This window comes from Engystomops pustulosus, chromosome 3 (assembly GCF_040894005.1).
Source record: "Engystomops pustulosus chromosome 3, aEngPut4.maternal, whole genome shotgun sequence".
NCBI lineage: Eukaryota > Metazoa > Chordata > Amphibia > Anura > Leptodactylidae > Engystomops > Engystomops pustulosus.
Window position 1 is genome coordinate 143,740,702 of NC_092413.1, and position 12,683 is coordinate 143,753,384.

General features: G+C 41.2%; 1 protein-coding gene across 2 annotated transcripts in view; it reads right to left on the reverse strand.

The window, feature by feature from the left end:
- FAM131A (family with sequence similarity 131 member A) overlaps positions 1 to 8,770 on the reverse strand; it is a 44,742-nt gene extending 35,972 nt beyond the window's left edge. The window contains exon 1 of one of the 2 annotated variants that reach the window (XM_072142373.1): positions 8,471 to 8,770. In XM_072142373.1, the coding sequence (XP_071998474.1) occupies positions 8,471 to 8,510 (40 nt within the window). In that variant the 5' untranslated portion in view covers positions 8,511 to 8,770. The remainder of the gene's footprint in view (positions 1 to 8,470) is intronic. The other variant, XM_072142374.1, reaches the window with a different exon arrangement.
- Between the last annotated feature and the right edge of the window lie 3,913 nt (positions 8,771 to 12,683).

Genomic DNA, 12,683 nt, shown 5'->3' on the forward strand with positions numbered 1-12,683 from the left:
CCCCGAGGAAGACCTGCACCCTATGATTTTTTTCACGGTGCCACTCCAGCATTTTTGTTTTGCTTTTGGTACTCAGCTGTACTGTACTGCTCCCGGGTCCTCTCCTGCTCCTGGCACAGCTCTGCTCCAGGTCCTGATGCTGGTGCGTACAGAAGTTGGAGCTGAGCAGCAGGAGAGGACCTGGGAGTGGTAAAGACTTCTCAGCTGCACTCACTAATTGTGCTGTGCAAGAATTTGTGAATAAAATAACGAATATGCCACCTCCATGCCATGTGAGCGTGGAGGGGGCATGGCGAGCAGTGGAAGAAGCCAGCAAACTTTCGCTGTGTTTTTTTTTTTTTTACGCAACACTACACCAGGTCGAACCTGTCGTAGTTTTGCTTGCCAGTCGCACTGCCCATCGGATACATGAAGAGGCTTAATCCAATGCGTCAAAAGGGGTGCAGGAGGCCAGGTGCACGATAAATCTCCTTCTATATCCCCATACCCTGCTTGTGACAACTTACTGCAGTGTTTAGCCCTCAGTCCAACGGTTGTGACAATTAACACAGCAGATTTCAGCCACTATGCACTCTGGTTGCTCTCTCCTGAGTGATTATGATGCCACACGTGTCTAAGGGACAGCTACAGCCTCCGATGTGTGCAGCACATGCAGTCCTAAAGCACTGGCAGACAGAGGGGACGTGGCTTTGCCCAACGTGACACTGTCTTGCCTAGAAGAAGTTCACGGAGTTGCCATGTCCTGCACTGCTCATGATACAGCCACTGCTGGGCTATACAGAGAACATTCAGAACCGGTAGCTGTAGGCTCTATAATAGCAGCTCCTCTGTCTCGCCAATGATGCCTCACTGCCTATCAACTACAGGGAAAAGTCTATGTGAAAATGCATGTATGAGCGTCTATGACTACCTCTGGCAGATGTTTCACCTTATCATAACAGTAGTGGTTCTCTTAACTCTCAGAGCAGTCATTCTAATATAATTGATTTGCCCTCCCCTGAGAGGATGGAATGTCCCATCATCCCAATAGTGGCATCGGTATTCTTCCTGGTTTTCCCTCACATAACCGACTCCACTCCCCCATGCACATTCGCAAATGACAACCATGAGTTGAGAGTCATCTACATACATGCAGCCTATTTCCTTTAACTCACTGCTGAGTGTTGCCTGATGTATCAGTCTCTTCTGACAGATAACAACAGAGATAACGAACTCAGAATCTGGCTTTTACAGTGGTCATTGCAGGTACAGAAAGCTCTGATCATGGGAGTTCTTCAGAGGTTGAAAAACAGGGCTGTTTTCTTCCAAAAACAGCGCTACACATGACCATGGGTAGGGTGTGGCATTTCAGCTAAGTTCTATTCATTTCTATGCAGCTGAGCTGCAATACCTGCACAAACCATGGTCAGGTGTGGCACTGTTTTTCAACCTCAGGAGTACCCCTTTAACCTTTTAGACACTGAGGTCATACAGGTAACACACTGTTTCAAGAGGAGCACCCCAGTCACCCCACATCTGTGATTGCAGGGTGCTGAAGGCATCATACGGTAGCTTGGGATCCTTCAGTGGACTTGTATTAACTTTCAGGCATATTTGAGTTAAGCTTAGTAATAAAAAAAGAGCAAATTAAAGTGTTGTGTTAATATTTTTGTTAATTATACATATAGATCACAATATGGCCACTTTTCAAAAATCAGTGTGTGACATTTATTATGCTTTGTACGCCAGTTTTCTGTCACTTATGGCTTATCATTTACATTAGCCTGCCACATGTAATAACAAAATTCATCCACCTATTAGTATATTTGGCACATTATGGAAGGGGAAGCTTGATAAATTCCATCAAATTTCTTCATCATGGGGACTGGAATTTGTTTTATTCAACTTAAAATTAAAATAAACTTTAAAATATTGCCATTCTTATTATTTTTGATGTCACACTTTTCTCATACTTTTTAGCATGTAATAGATTAAAAATGAAAGTAATAGGTTGTTCATAAATTGTCAAGTATTTGCTGTAAGGAGAATGATGTAACTTATAAGCTACTTAGCAACAATGTTATTTACAAAGCATCTGGACAACAGCTCACATTGTGACTAGGTAGATAAAGCTTACAACGATTATGAGTAGTAACCACAGTGTAATCTTTACATAATTATAACCCATTACACTGGCTGAAAGGCATTTAGGAAGAAATCCCACTGTACAGATCAATTTCATTTTATTTTTACTCGAATTTAAAAAAATGCATTTTATAGCAACTGTATGCTGCTACAAAATCATCCGAGGCATGGCATTGAGAGAGCTGATAAAGCATTAAAGAGGACCTGTCAGTCAAATTTACACACCCTAAGTAAATACTTCATAAAAAACATTGCTCTTATCCTCAAATGTTACCTTTCCATGGCTGCAATGTTAAAAAATAATCAGTTTGTAAACTAATATGCAACTCACCTGATGTGAGTATAATGATCTAATGATATCAATGGGGTCCCCTGGCACTGCCCTGGCTCTCTGGTCCTGATTGACAGTTCTCACTGCTGCAAACAAGCTTAGCTGTTAGTAGATGACTTTTACTCACCTCCCAGTTCCGTCCCAGCGTTCTCCATGCTCCATTTCTCATAACTTTGTATGGCCGCATTTTGGAAAAAAATACCATACGCAAATTAGTCTGTGGTGCTCTGCAGAGCACCACCAGGCTCCGCCAAGATATAATTTATGCATGCCCCAGGTGGGTGGTACAGCCCCAAGAGCATTCTGAAAGCCATTGACATCACCGGCTCTCTTTTCAAATCTTTCGCTGGCAACAAGCCGGCAGGTAACCACATGCATGCGCAAGATTTTCACATCTGAAAAGAGAGCCGGTGATGTCTATTTTGCATCTGGTATTAAATGATTTTTCTCCAAAATGCGGCCATACAAAATTATGAGAAATGGAGCATGGAGAACGTGGGAACGGAAAAGGGAGGTGAGTAATAAACATCTACCATCAGCTAAGCTGTCCTTCTAGGACCATCTACCAATTCAATTACATACATACGAAGCTCCCTTTACTTTCCCCTGCAGGGTCTGTAGGAAACGTAGGTAGGAAGTTTTGCACAATCCCTTGCTAGAACGTCGAGATAAGGAGATAGAAAGAGAGACTTATAGACAGGGGCTGTGTGTGACGAGGCACTGCTACGTCCTTAACTAACTACCCTCCAAAGCTTTGCTGGGGCTCTTAAGCCTTTAGTGCTAAACTTTGTACAACCAATTTTCATCTCACTTCTAAGTTGATTTTCTGGATGATGTCATCCTATTGGGTCATTAAAGAAACATGAACTGGAAGTTGTTATCCTGTTTCACATTACATCTTATCGCCTGTAGTTTATTAGGTCAGTTTCTGCTGACAGGTTCCCTTTGTCTGCAAGTTTACACTGCATAAAATAAATAATTCTCTCATTTTCACCTGTGCAAGGTTGAATGAAATATGTTCCCAGTTGAAGAGATTTAAACAATAGTCTACTACATATGAGAGACTAGGATTTGTTTTCATAGTAAAAATGATTCTTCCTGACCATAGTACCAATGGAAACACAGCTATCAATTAAAATAGCCTGTACATATTAATGGGAAAGGGAAGGCACTAGAGAATAAAAGCCTATGCCATGTAGTACAAAGGGAATAAAGTGTTATGAGTGTGCAGACCTTCAATAATAATCATCACAGTCAGGTCATCTTCCTCATGCCTGTAGCCATTAATTGACCAGCTGCTCTCAGAGCTCTTCCATAGCCACAGAGGTCTATATGACAGCAAGTGACAGTGCCAAGTTTATGTAGGATGGATAAAGATAATGTGGGGAGGCCACGCTGTACTTGCTGTGATTAAATACTTTTCCACTACATGCAAGACAGCTCACTTGTCAACAACAAAAAGATGTTTCTAGCATGTAAATAATGTAAATGGCTTTCCACATAATAATGAATAAAATAGTTCAATCTTTGCTTCGGTTTTACAAACTTTAACAATAAATCTATTTTGCAAAAACGAGTGGAAACCAGACTCCCCTAATTTAGACCAAAAGCTTATGCAGTATAGAGTATAAACAGTAACTTTGATTAGGAGGGAGGAATTCTAGCTAGAAAATCCATGTCAAATTCTGTGTCCCAATCTGCAGTTAGGTTTCCAGTAGTAATTTACCAACATGCTTAATGTCCGCTCAGAATAAATGGCATATAGTGAGCGGAAAAAAAACAAAAGACCTAATGAAATTAAAATGAAACAATAAAGAAAGCAATTCTACCTACCACAATCCCCTGATATTTGGGTACTGACGTTTTCCATGCACGCAAGCGGACCACAGACCATGAAGGTGAATACAGAGCTTATTATTTTTATGTGCTGGGCAGGGGGCTGGTTGGCTATATCCTGGGGCCATATACTGAGGGCAGGGGGCTGGCTATACATAGGGGACTGACTGGCTGGCTATATACTGGGGCAGAGGGCTGGTTATATACTGCGATAATGTTGGCTGGCTATATACTGGGGCAGAGGGCTGGTTATATACTGCGATAATGTTGGCTGGCTATATACTGGGGGGAGGTTGTGACAAATGCATTTTCCACCCTAGATTTATACTGGAGTCGATAGGTTTTCACAGGTTTTTGTGGTAAAATTAGTGGCTTTGGCTACACGGTATGTCTTTTTTAGCAAATATATTTCTAATTTGCCAATAATATTCTAGCAGTCAAAATTTTATTCCAGCTCAGTTTAACCTAAGTCTGACCACCATGGCAAGGATTGTTCTTCTTTGTCCATAGGGTATCAGTCTCCCCTGTGAGGCTGACAATCTCTCAAATCCCTTCTGGCAGCTCTCAGACACCTCCTCCTAACCAACAAGGAGGTTCTGACCTTCCTACAGCAATATTATTATTCAAAAATATTTTGGAGTTTTGCTGACACCTAGTGTGTGTAACTTTAGAAAAATCCTTTAATAATATTCCAGGCTGTTTTTAATAGGCAAAAGGTATTTCTGCTGGGCTACTTCTTCAACGGGAACCTGTAACATGTAGGGTGAACTGTAAATCTTTATGTATGTAGAGTTATGAGTTATCAGAACTGCTTGATGACTAATTTTAAGTATAAGGAATAGAGGTATAAATGAATAAATAAATCTGTTCAGCTCTTCCTACTATAAACAGAATAGATTGCCGATGAACAGTCAACCACATTGGTACCTTTTTCATATGTTCCCGTTTGTAAGAGAGTGTCTTACGGTTCTTTAATTATTATGATAGTCCTGAACCATAACCAAATACCATTTAGTAATGTTAGTAGTCAACCTTCTTAATAGGAACAAAAAAGGAACATGTGCTTCAGTGAATGTGTGTATTTGCCATGAAATAAGAATTGGGCATTGTCAGAGGGAATGGTAGCACCCAGTTGTAAATATATCCATATATTTCAGAAGAACTGCTCAATGCGCTACAATTCTTATTATAATATGTATAATAACTGACATGTCAAGTGACTAGCAGGTGCGCTACACTGGTCACACGAGGAAACGGAGGTCAAACTTAGAACTGAAGAAATGAAAACGGAATTAACATTTTGCAGTTTGGTATTGTATTCTGATGACATATCTATTTTATTAAGTAACTGCAATATAAATTGCCGTTCTTCAGCAATTCCTCCTAACATATATTGAAAACTGTGTTACCATATGGGGATATGACCATTGTGATAATATCCAATCAAAACTGATCACATCCAATTGTGTGGGATATACCCATTTGTAAAGGCAACTTTAATGCTTAGTTATAAAATGTATTCTTTAACATTTTTAGTAAGAAAAATTAAAGGAATAGTACAATGAAGTATTCTAAGAACGGATGCTCCAGAATTGTAATATTATGTACACAGGAGACAGGTCCGCTTTTTATTTGACAGGAACAGAGTGTAAAAGAATTCCCCAGTAAAATTCCTGTGTGTTCGTATCCTAGAACTTAGTACTGACACTTTTATATGAAGAATTAAAATATAGCGCTGAAACAACTGCAGAAACCCTCAAAATTGGATTCTACACTGCAACAATAAGCAGAAAGCATGTTTACAGCCATCATAATGATGCATCATTTCTCATTCAGAAGCAGTACATAAAGCTGTCTTGATAAAGCCACACTACTGAAAAAAGACATAGAAGGTTTCAATATTATTCAAAAAACAAACCCTTAAAATCAGTATTTATCAGAATTGTGAAAATAATTCAGAGGAGTCAGCAGGATAAAATCCAGTAAAATCATGCAGATACACTGCACTCCTGAGAACTATAGGAACTTGCATATAGTAGCTTCCGTACAGACTCCTATCATAGAGCCGTACTATTATAACAGAAAAAAGCTGGCCAATTGTGGTCCAATACTTGGACGAATTTGACAATGGAGGCACATTTATATGAGTTGTCTTTTAAAAAAAAGGCTCAATGCAGGTATGAAATAAAAAAATATCTTATACTCACCTGGTAACTCCCTGAATGTCCCAGTTGTGCTGCGGCGATGGTCTGCCCTGCAGAGATGACATGCTGACCATGCACTGCATGCATTACCGGTACCATGCGGACAGCACCATCACCTCTCAGGCCATTGCTTCTCTGCAGCACATCACTGCAGGTCACTGAACAATGACAGGTGGGACCAGCACATTGTAGATCAAGAAGATTATTTTTTTAATATATATTTATTACCTCAATTTAAAAAACTACTTTAAATATGAAAATACATTTTTTCTATGCGTTATTATCAAATGTTATTAGTTTATAGACCAATAGTTTATTCACCAAAAAAATAAAATGTTTAAAACAACTGCTCAAGCTCAGCATCTTTTTTACAGTCATATGTTCTTATCCTCTGTAGTTTCTATTTACCTTGGTTTATTTGCCTGCAGCAGTGACCACCTGGACTCATGTGCAACTCCGTGAGTAAACATATACCCTGCTGCATGTTAAAGTCACACAACAGAAAGAAAAACTGTACAAATATAACAAATATAACACATTCATCCTCTTCGCTACTGTAGTGCAGTCAAAAAGGTCCCCAGAGACATGAGAGAAGGAAGCCCCAGGAGAAGAGGGCAGAAAGAGCCCCAGGCGTCAACTGATTAAAAGAGGCGTACAAGCTAAAGAAATCCACCACAAGCAGGCGACCTGCAGGGGGCTGGGGCGGCTGAACCCATAAATTTCCCCTCACAAGATAGCGTTGTGTCTGACATAATGAGGGGAAGAAACACTGAGAATGCACAAGGAAGTGCAAGGGTCAGAAGGAATGAGTAAAGTCCCAGGTTGGCAAAGGGGAAAACAATAAGAGGTAGACGCATGCTCCAGACCACCAAGCAGGAAAGAGAGAAAAGACCCTGCTGCTATTGCTACAATCAATATGTCATTATACATCTGTGAGACATTCAGGGAATTAACCACATCCTGCCTGTACCCACACAGCATATACCCCACCCATGCCACTGCTAGGACCCACTTATGCCCACTGTAGCCAATTGCTGCATTAACCCCTCCATTGCCAATGCAAAAGCCTAAACAGCATTAAGCGCATCTTATTTTACCAGCATACTAAGCTTAAAAAGCACAATCCCTGTGCAGCCAGAGCTGTTACTACAGGCTACCAAAGCCAGCAGAGTACTAACCTGATTCTCCAGACAACCAGAATCCAGCTGTGCCAGGGTTAACTAAATGCATCTACTATGAAATTACGGTGCAAGTTTTTTGTAGTGGGGCTGGAAATACTTCCCACATTGGACACCCAATAGTTAATGGTTGTAAGGTTATAATGTAAACATAGGATACTTTATATACTTTCTACACCATATAAAATAACACATCAGAATTGTCTATAGGTGCACATACAGGTCCAGTGATGCCTAAAATCACTTCCGTAGGGTCACAAGCATTTCATTCCAGAAATCCTGTTCTGTTCAGTGTACTCCATTGATGCTGATGAAAGTAGAGGAGTTCTGGCTCCTCACACACATTACTGGAGCTGTGGCCTGGACATGACTGCTTCTCTTCTAGGCCAATGTACTATATAGTGACAGAGTCTATTCTATATGGAACTTTAACCAGTTCCTGGAATGGACAAAGAGAACAAAACTTTTCTCCCCCTGACCTTTCGCCTTAACCCTTTGCTACCCTCAGCCCATGCTATGTGGAGCTAGTGGGAGCATTGCCCACGCCCTCTGAGGGACCACAACACACAGAAGTCATCAGGTTAATTCACCTCGCCATGTCATAACTTGCAGAGCATATCCCCAGAGCAGCAGCAGAGCCTAGCTGGAGCCTGCAGAGCGGTGTACAGCATGGCATGCACTGCAGAGCTTGTTTATACCGGAGTCATGTTGTGCTCCTCAGGTGTATGTGCTATACCCGAGCAGCTACAGCAGCACCGCCACATGCACCACACACATATCCCTCCTCCTCCGCTCACCGGTCCCGCTGCTCCGGCTCCCGATGCAGCCCATAGTCATCCTCAGCAGTCCGGGCACATCCCGACAGTGCACAGGACTCGGGCGTCGAGAAACGGCGCTGGTGGATGACAGGAGAGTGCGGGCGTGGTGAGGAATGGCTGCCCGCTATACGGACGCTGATTACGGGGTGACTGCCTGCTCCCGTTATGTTCCCCGGAGCTGCAGCTGCTGATGAGCGGAGACTGTGACGTCACTGCCCCTCCACGACTACAGCATCCACAGCAACACCCTGCTGCTGCTGCCGCCTTATTGTGAGGGCGGGAGACTGAGGGGCCTGGGAGAGAGGGGGAGATTGGGGTAATTAGACGGGAAGCAATGGCTGGACATACACCACAGGCAGACAGACGAGAAGACATGACAGGGAATGGCATCTTACCTAGAAAACAAGGCACATACTGACAAGGCCAATGTGAAATGCACGGCCACCAGGGCTTCTCCATCATGTCTTCAGCTCACAACCTGATTAATATCATAAAAATGACAGAATTACATGACAGAAGGAGGGTTCCAGGAACACTATGGCAATCATGACCCATGGTCCCCTCAAAAAGTTAAAATGTATTCCTAGAAATGATTTAACAGGTCCCCATTCTCACATTGGCAGCCAGGTCATCGCCATTTGCTCGCTTTGGTAGACTTTGGTGATGTCTACTTTATTTTCAGTCATTTGCTGTAACTGTGACCTGTACACAATCTGTCACGTCTCAGGTGGCCGGACATATATATTTTTTGACAGCAGATTTTTTAAGAAAAAAATGCATCATTGGACGAGTTCAATTAGTACATCAGGAAAACACCTGGCAGAAACGCTGAACATGTCTATAGATATATGCTGGGAGAGGGAAACCTCCTTTGGCCTCTGTATGATGAGTATATTCCACATCCAAGAGAATATAAATGAAGACATAAAATAGAAGATTTGTGGTTGACAATTTTTCATGTACTTGCTGTGAACATTTTTTTTAAATTTTGGCAGGTGCTGCCGTATTGTATTGCAACCATCCCCAGCCTCCGCTAAACGTATGTTCCCCTGTGATTCATCTGTCCATATAAGGAGACACCATGAACATCAGTAACAGCATATCACTAACAGGAGAAGGAATCCCACTGTCTAAGCTTACAGAGGATAAAATAAGTATTTCATACACTAGCCATTTTGCCAGGGATCACAGTCTCAAAGATTGTAGTTACATCAGTGGCGGCGAACCTATGGCACGGGTGCCAGAGGCGGCACTCAGAGCCCTTTTTGTGGGAACATGGGCCATCGCCCCAGCACACCCGACAAGACTCAAAGAATCTTCCTGCAGTTCCCAGCAACTTAAAAGACTGTAGGAATTGTAGGACTGTAGAAAGAGGGAGAATTAGACAGGGTCGAATAATTTTTGGAGGACCTCCTGCTGGCCCCATGATTCTCTGTGTACAGAGGGACACTGGAAATAAGCTAAAATTATGAAAATGTCCATCTTTCTACTGTGTTGCTGTCCTCAGGAGGCCAATATGATTGAGAGTTGTTGAACAGGGAGCAAGAAATTACTGCTTTAATGTTTGGTTGGCACCTTGTGATAAATAAGGGGGGTTTTGGGTTGCAGATTGGGCACTCGGCATCTACAAGGTTCTCCATCACTGCACTACATCATCATGGATTAAAAGCCTGCAGGCCACACAAAGTCCTCCTGCTCACTCTGGCACATGATAATCCAGTGGAGGTATGGGAGAAGGTCATGAAAATTAAAAAGAAAAATGAAAAGAAAAACAGATATTTTTGGTATCAACTTAACTCGCCATGTTTGGAAAAAGAAGGACGAGTACCATCCCAAGAACACTGTCCCTGCATGAGGGTAGAAACATCATACTTTAGGAATGCATTTCTACAGAAGGGACAGGGTGATTGCTTTGTAGCTAATGGAGGATGGATGGGGTTCCCTGGTTAGCACATTGAAAACGGGTTGTATGGACGGAAATAGAGAAGCTCTGGTTAGCCCCCATACATCCAGCAGCATTAATATTCGGCCCTACGATAGAAATGCCCACATCCTCTCTCCTAGGCCCCATAGCTTTCACTAGAGAAATTTGGCAAAAATGTTGCATTCGGTATTCTTTAGCTACCCTCACCCCGTTCCTATACACACCACGTGTGTTTCTGGAGGCCGATGCACATATTTCAAATTAAAGATTTGACACACCCAACAACAAAACATCTTTTAACGCTAACTGATCTCACTAAAGCATCCGATAGATTTATACCTGCCATTAGTACCTATCCGCAGATCTACCAATATTGTACATCAATACTGGCTTCCACAACAATACCAGAACTTACGGAATTTGAGCGTCTTAGTCTTCGGGGATCCTCCTCTAAGGGGCATATTTCAGATCTATACTCCCTGCTCATGGCCCAACAATATCCTGACTTCAGCTATCATGCTTACATGTCTGGATGGGAGTACTGGCTGGGTAAAACGATCTCAAACTCGGACTGGAGAAAAATATGGGATATGGCTCCGAAAGGGCTCACTATCTTCTGTTTACAAGGAGAATCAGTATAAGATATTGATGCACTGGTATCATACTCCTGCACTCTTATTCCAGATGTTTGTTGGAGATGTGATGCCCCAGGAGCCACCATATACCATATCTTTTGGGAATGTTCAGTTATACAATCTTTCTGGGAGGGAGTGCGAATGACAATTGAGAGGGTTTTAAGGAAAATCCGCCCTTAGAGATGGGAAAATCACAAGCAAAACTGTTCCTCCATCTTCTGTGTGCGGCAAAGACCCTCATCTCACTAAATTGGAGACACCCCATGCCACCCTCTATGCCAGACTTCTATTCTCGAATTAGATATATTCGGACACTAGGGTATATGACAGCGTCAATTCATGAAAAAACAGACCAATTCCTAAAAATTTGGTCCCCATGGGATGCTATGGGAGACAACCTACCTAACTTTTTATTACTTGATTTTACCCCTGATTATATTTATAAAGAGATCCGTGGATATGTTTTGTTATTTTCTTTCCTTAGTTATTTTAGATCCTGGCTTTTAATAGAGAATTATAGATAAGTGAAAAGAGAAACATGTATGAAGAATGTTCAAAGCTATTATTACTGTTCCTCCTTTTTCTGGAAAAGATTATGTTTAATTTTGTCACAGAGCTCACTTCTTTTTTTTTTTTTTTACTATGTGCATTTACAATGGAGGTCCTGTGAGACCTTGATAACTTTTTTCTATCTTTCTACATATGGTATGTGCCAATACCACCCTTGCAATAAAAAAAGTGGTGACAAAAAAATTGAGCCCAACCAAAAAATGACATGTATCGCATGTCTTAAATGTAACAGTTGAACATATTCAGAGATGATAAATACCCCATAGCCCTATGTACACATGAATATATAATCATAAAATCACAAATTGAACGGACCAAAAATCTGATTTTAAGATGGAAATTGTAAAACAATAACAACCCACAATACATATTAAAAAAGTAAATCCTTAAAACATACTTATTATTTGAAGGCAGCCTGGCAATTGTATTTGCCTTGATAAACTGTTAATAGTCCTTGCTACTTTTATGCAACCCTTAATATCATATATTTGTTAAATAAAAAACGCATCAAAAGCTACTATCTTGCAAAAATCTATCTATTTTGTTTTCTTTCTTTTACTAATATATAAACATAGATTCATGTAGCTAAATCTTTGAATGTAGGAATGTGATATAATAGCTTGATAATTATAATTATATGTTTTACTAAGACTTTGCTTAATCATATACAAACCTCTTCTCTACAGATTTAGCAACACAAAAGTTTCAGGTTCCTCACTTTATCATCATCTCCTCCAAATTCTTATCACAAAATTAGAGATCATGTACCTACAGTAGCAAATATAGTAATAGTGGCCACCTACTGTAGCCAATATAATAAAAGTACCACCACTCAGCAGCCAATATAGACACAGTGCCACCACACAATAACCAATAGCCACACTGTCCTCACATATTGCGGTAGTCAATGGCAGGGGCAGCATGCATGGATTCTTCTGAGGCTGCTTAATCCCTTAGGGACGTGGCCCTTTTTCGGTTTTGCTTTTTCATTTTTCACTCCCCACCTTCAAAAATCTGTAACTTATTTATTTTTCCATGTAAAGAGCTCTGTTTGGGCTTGTTT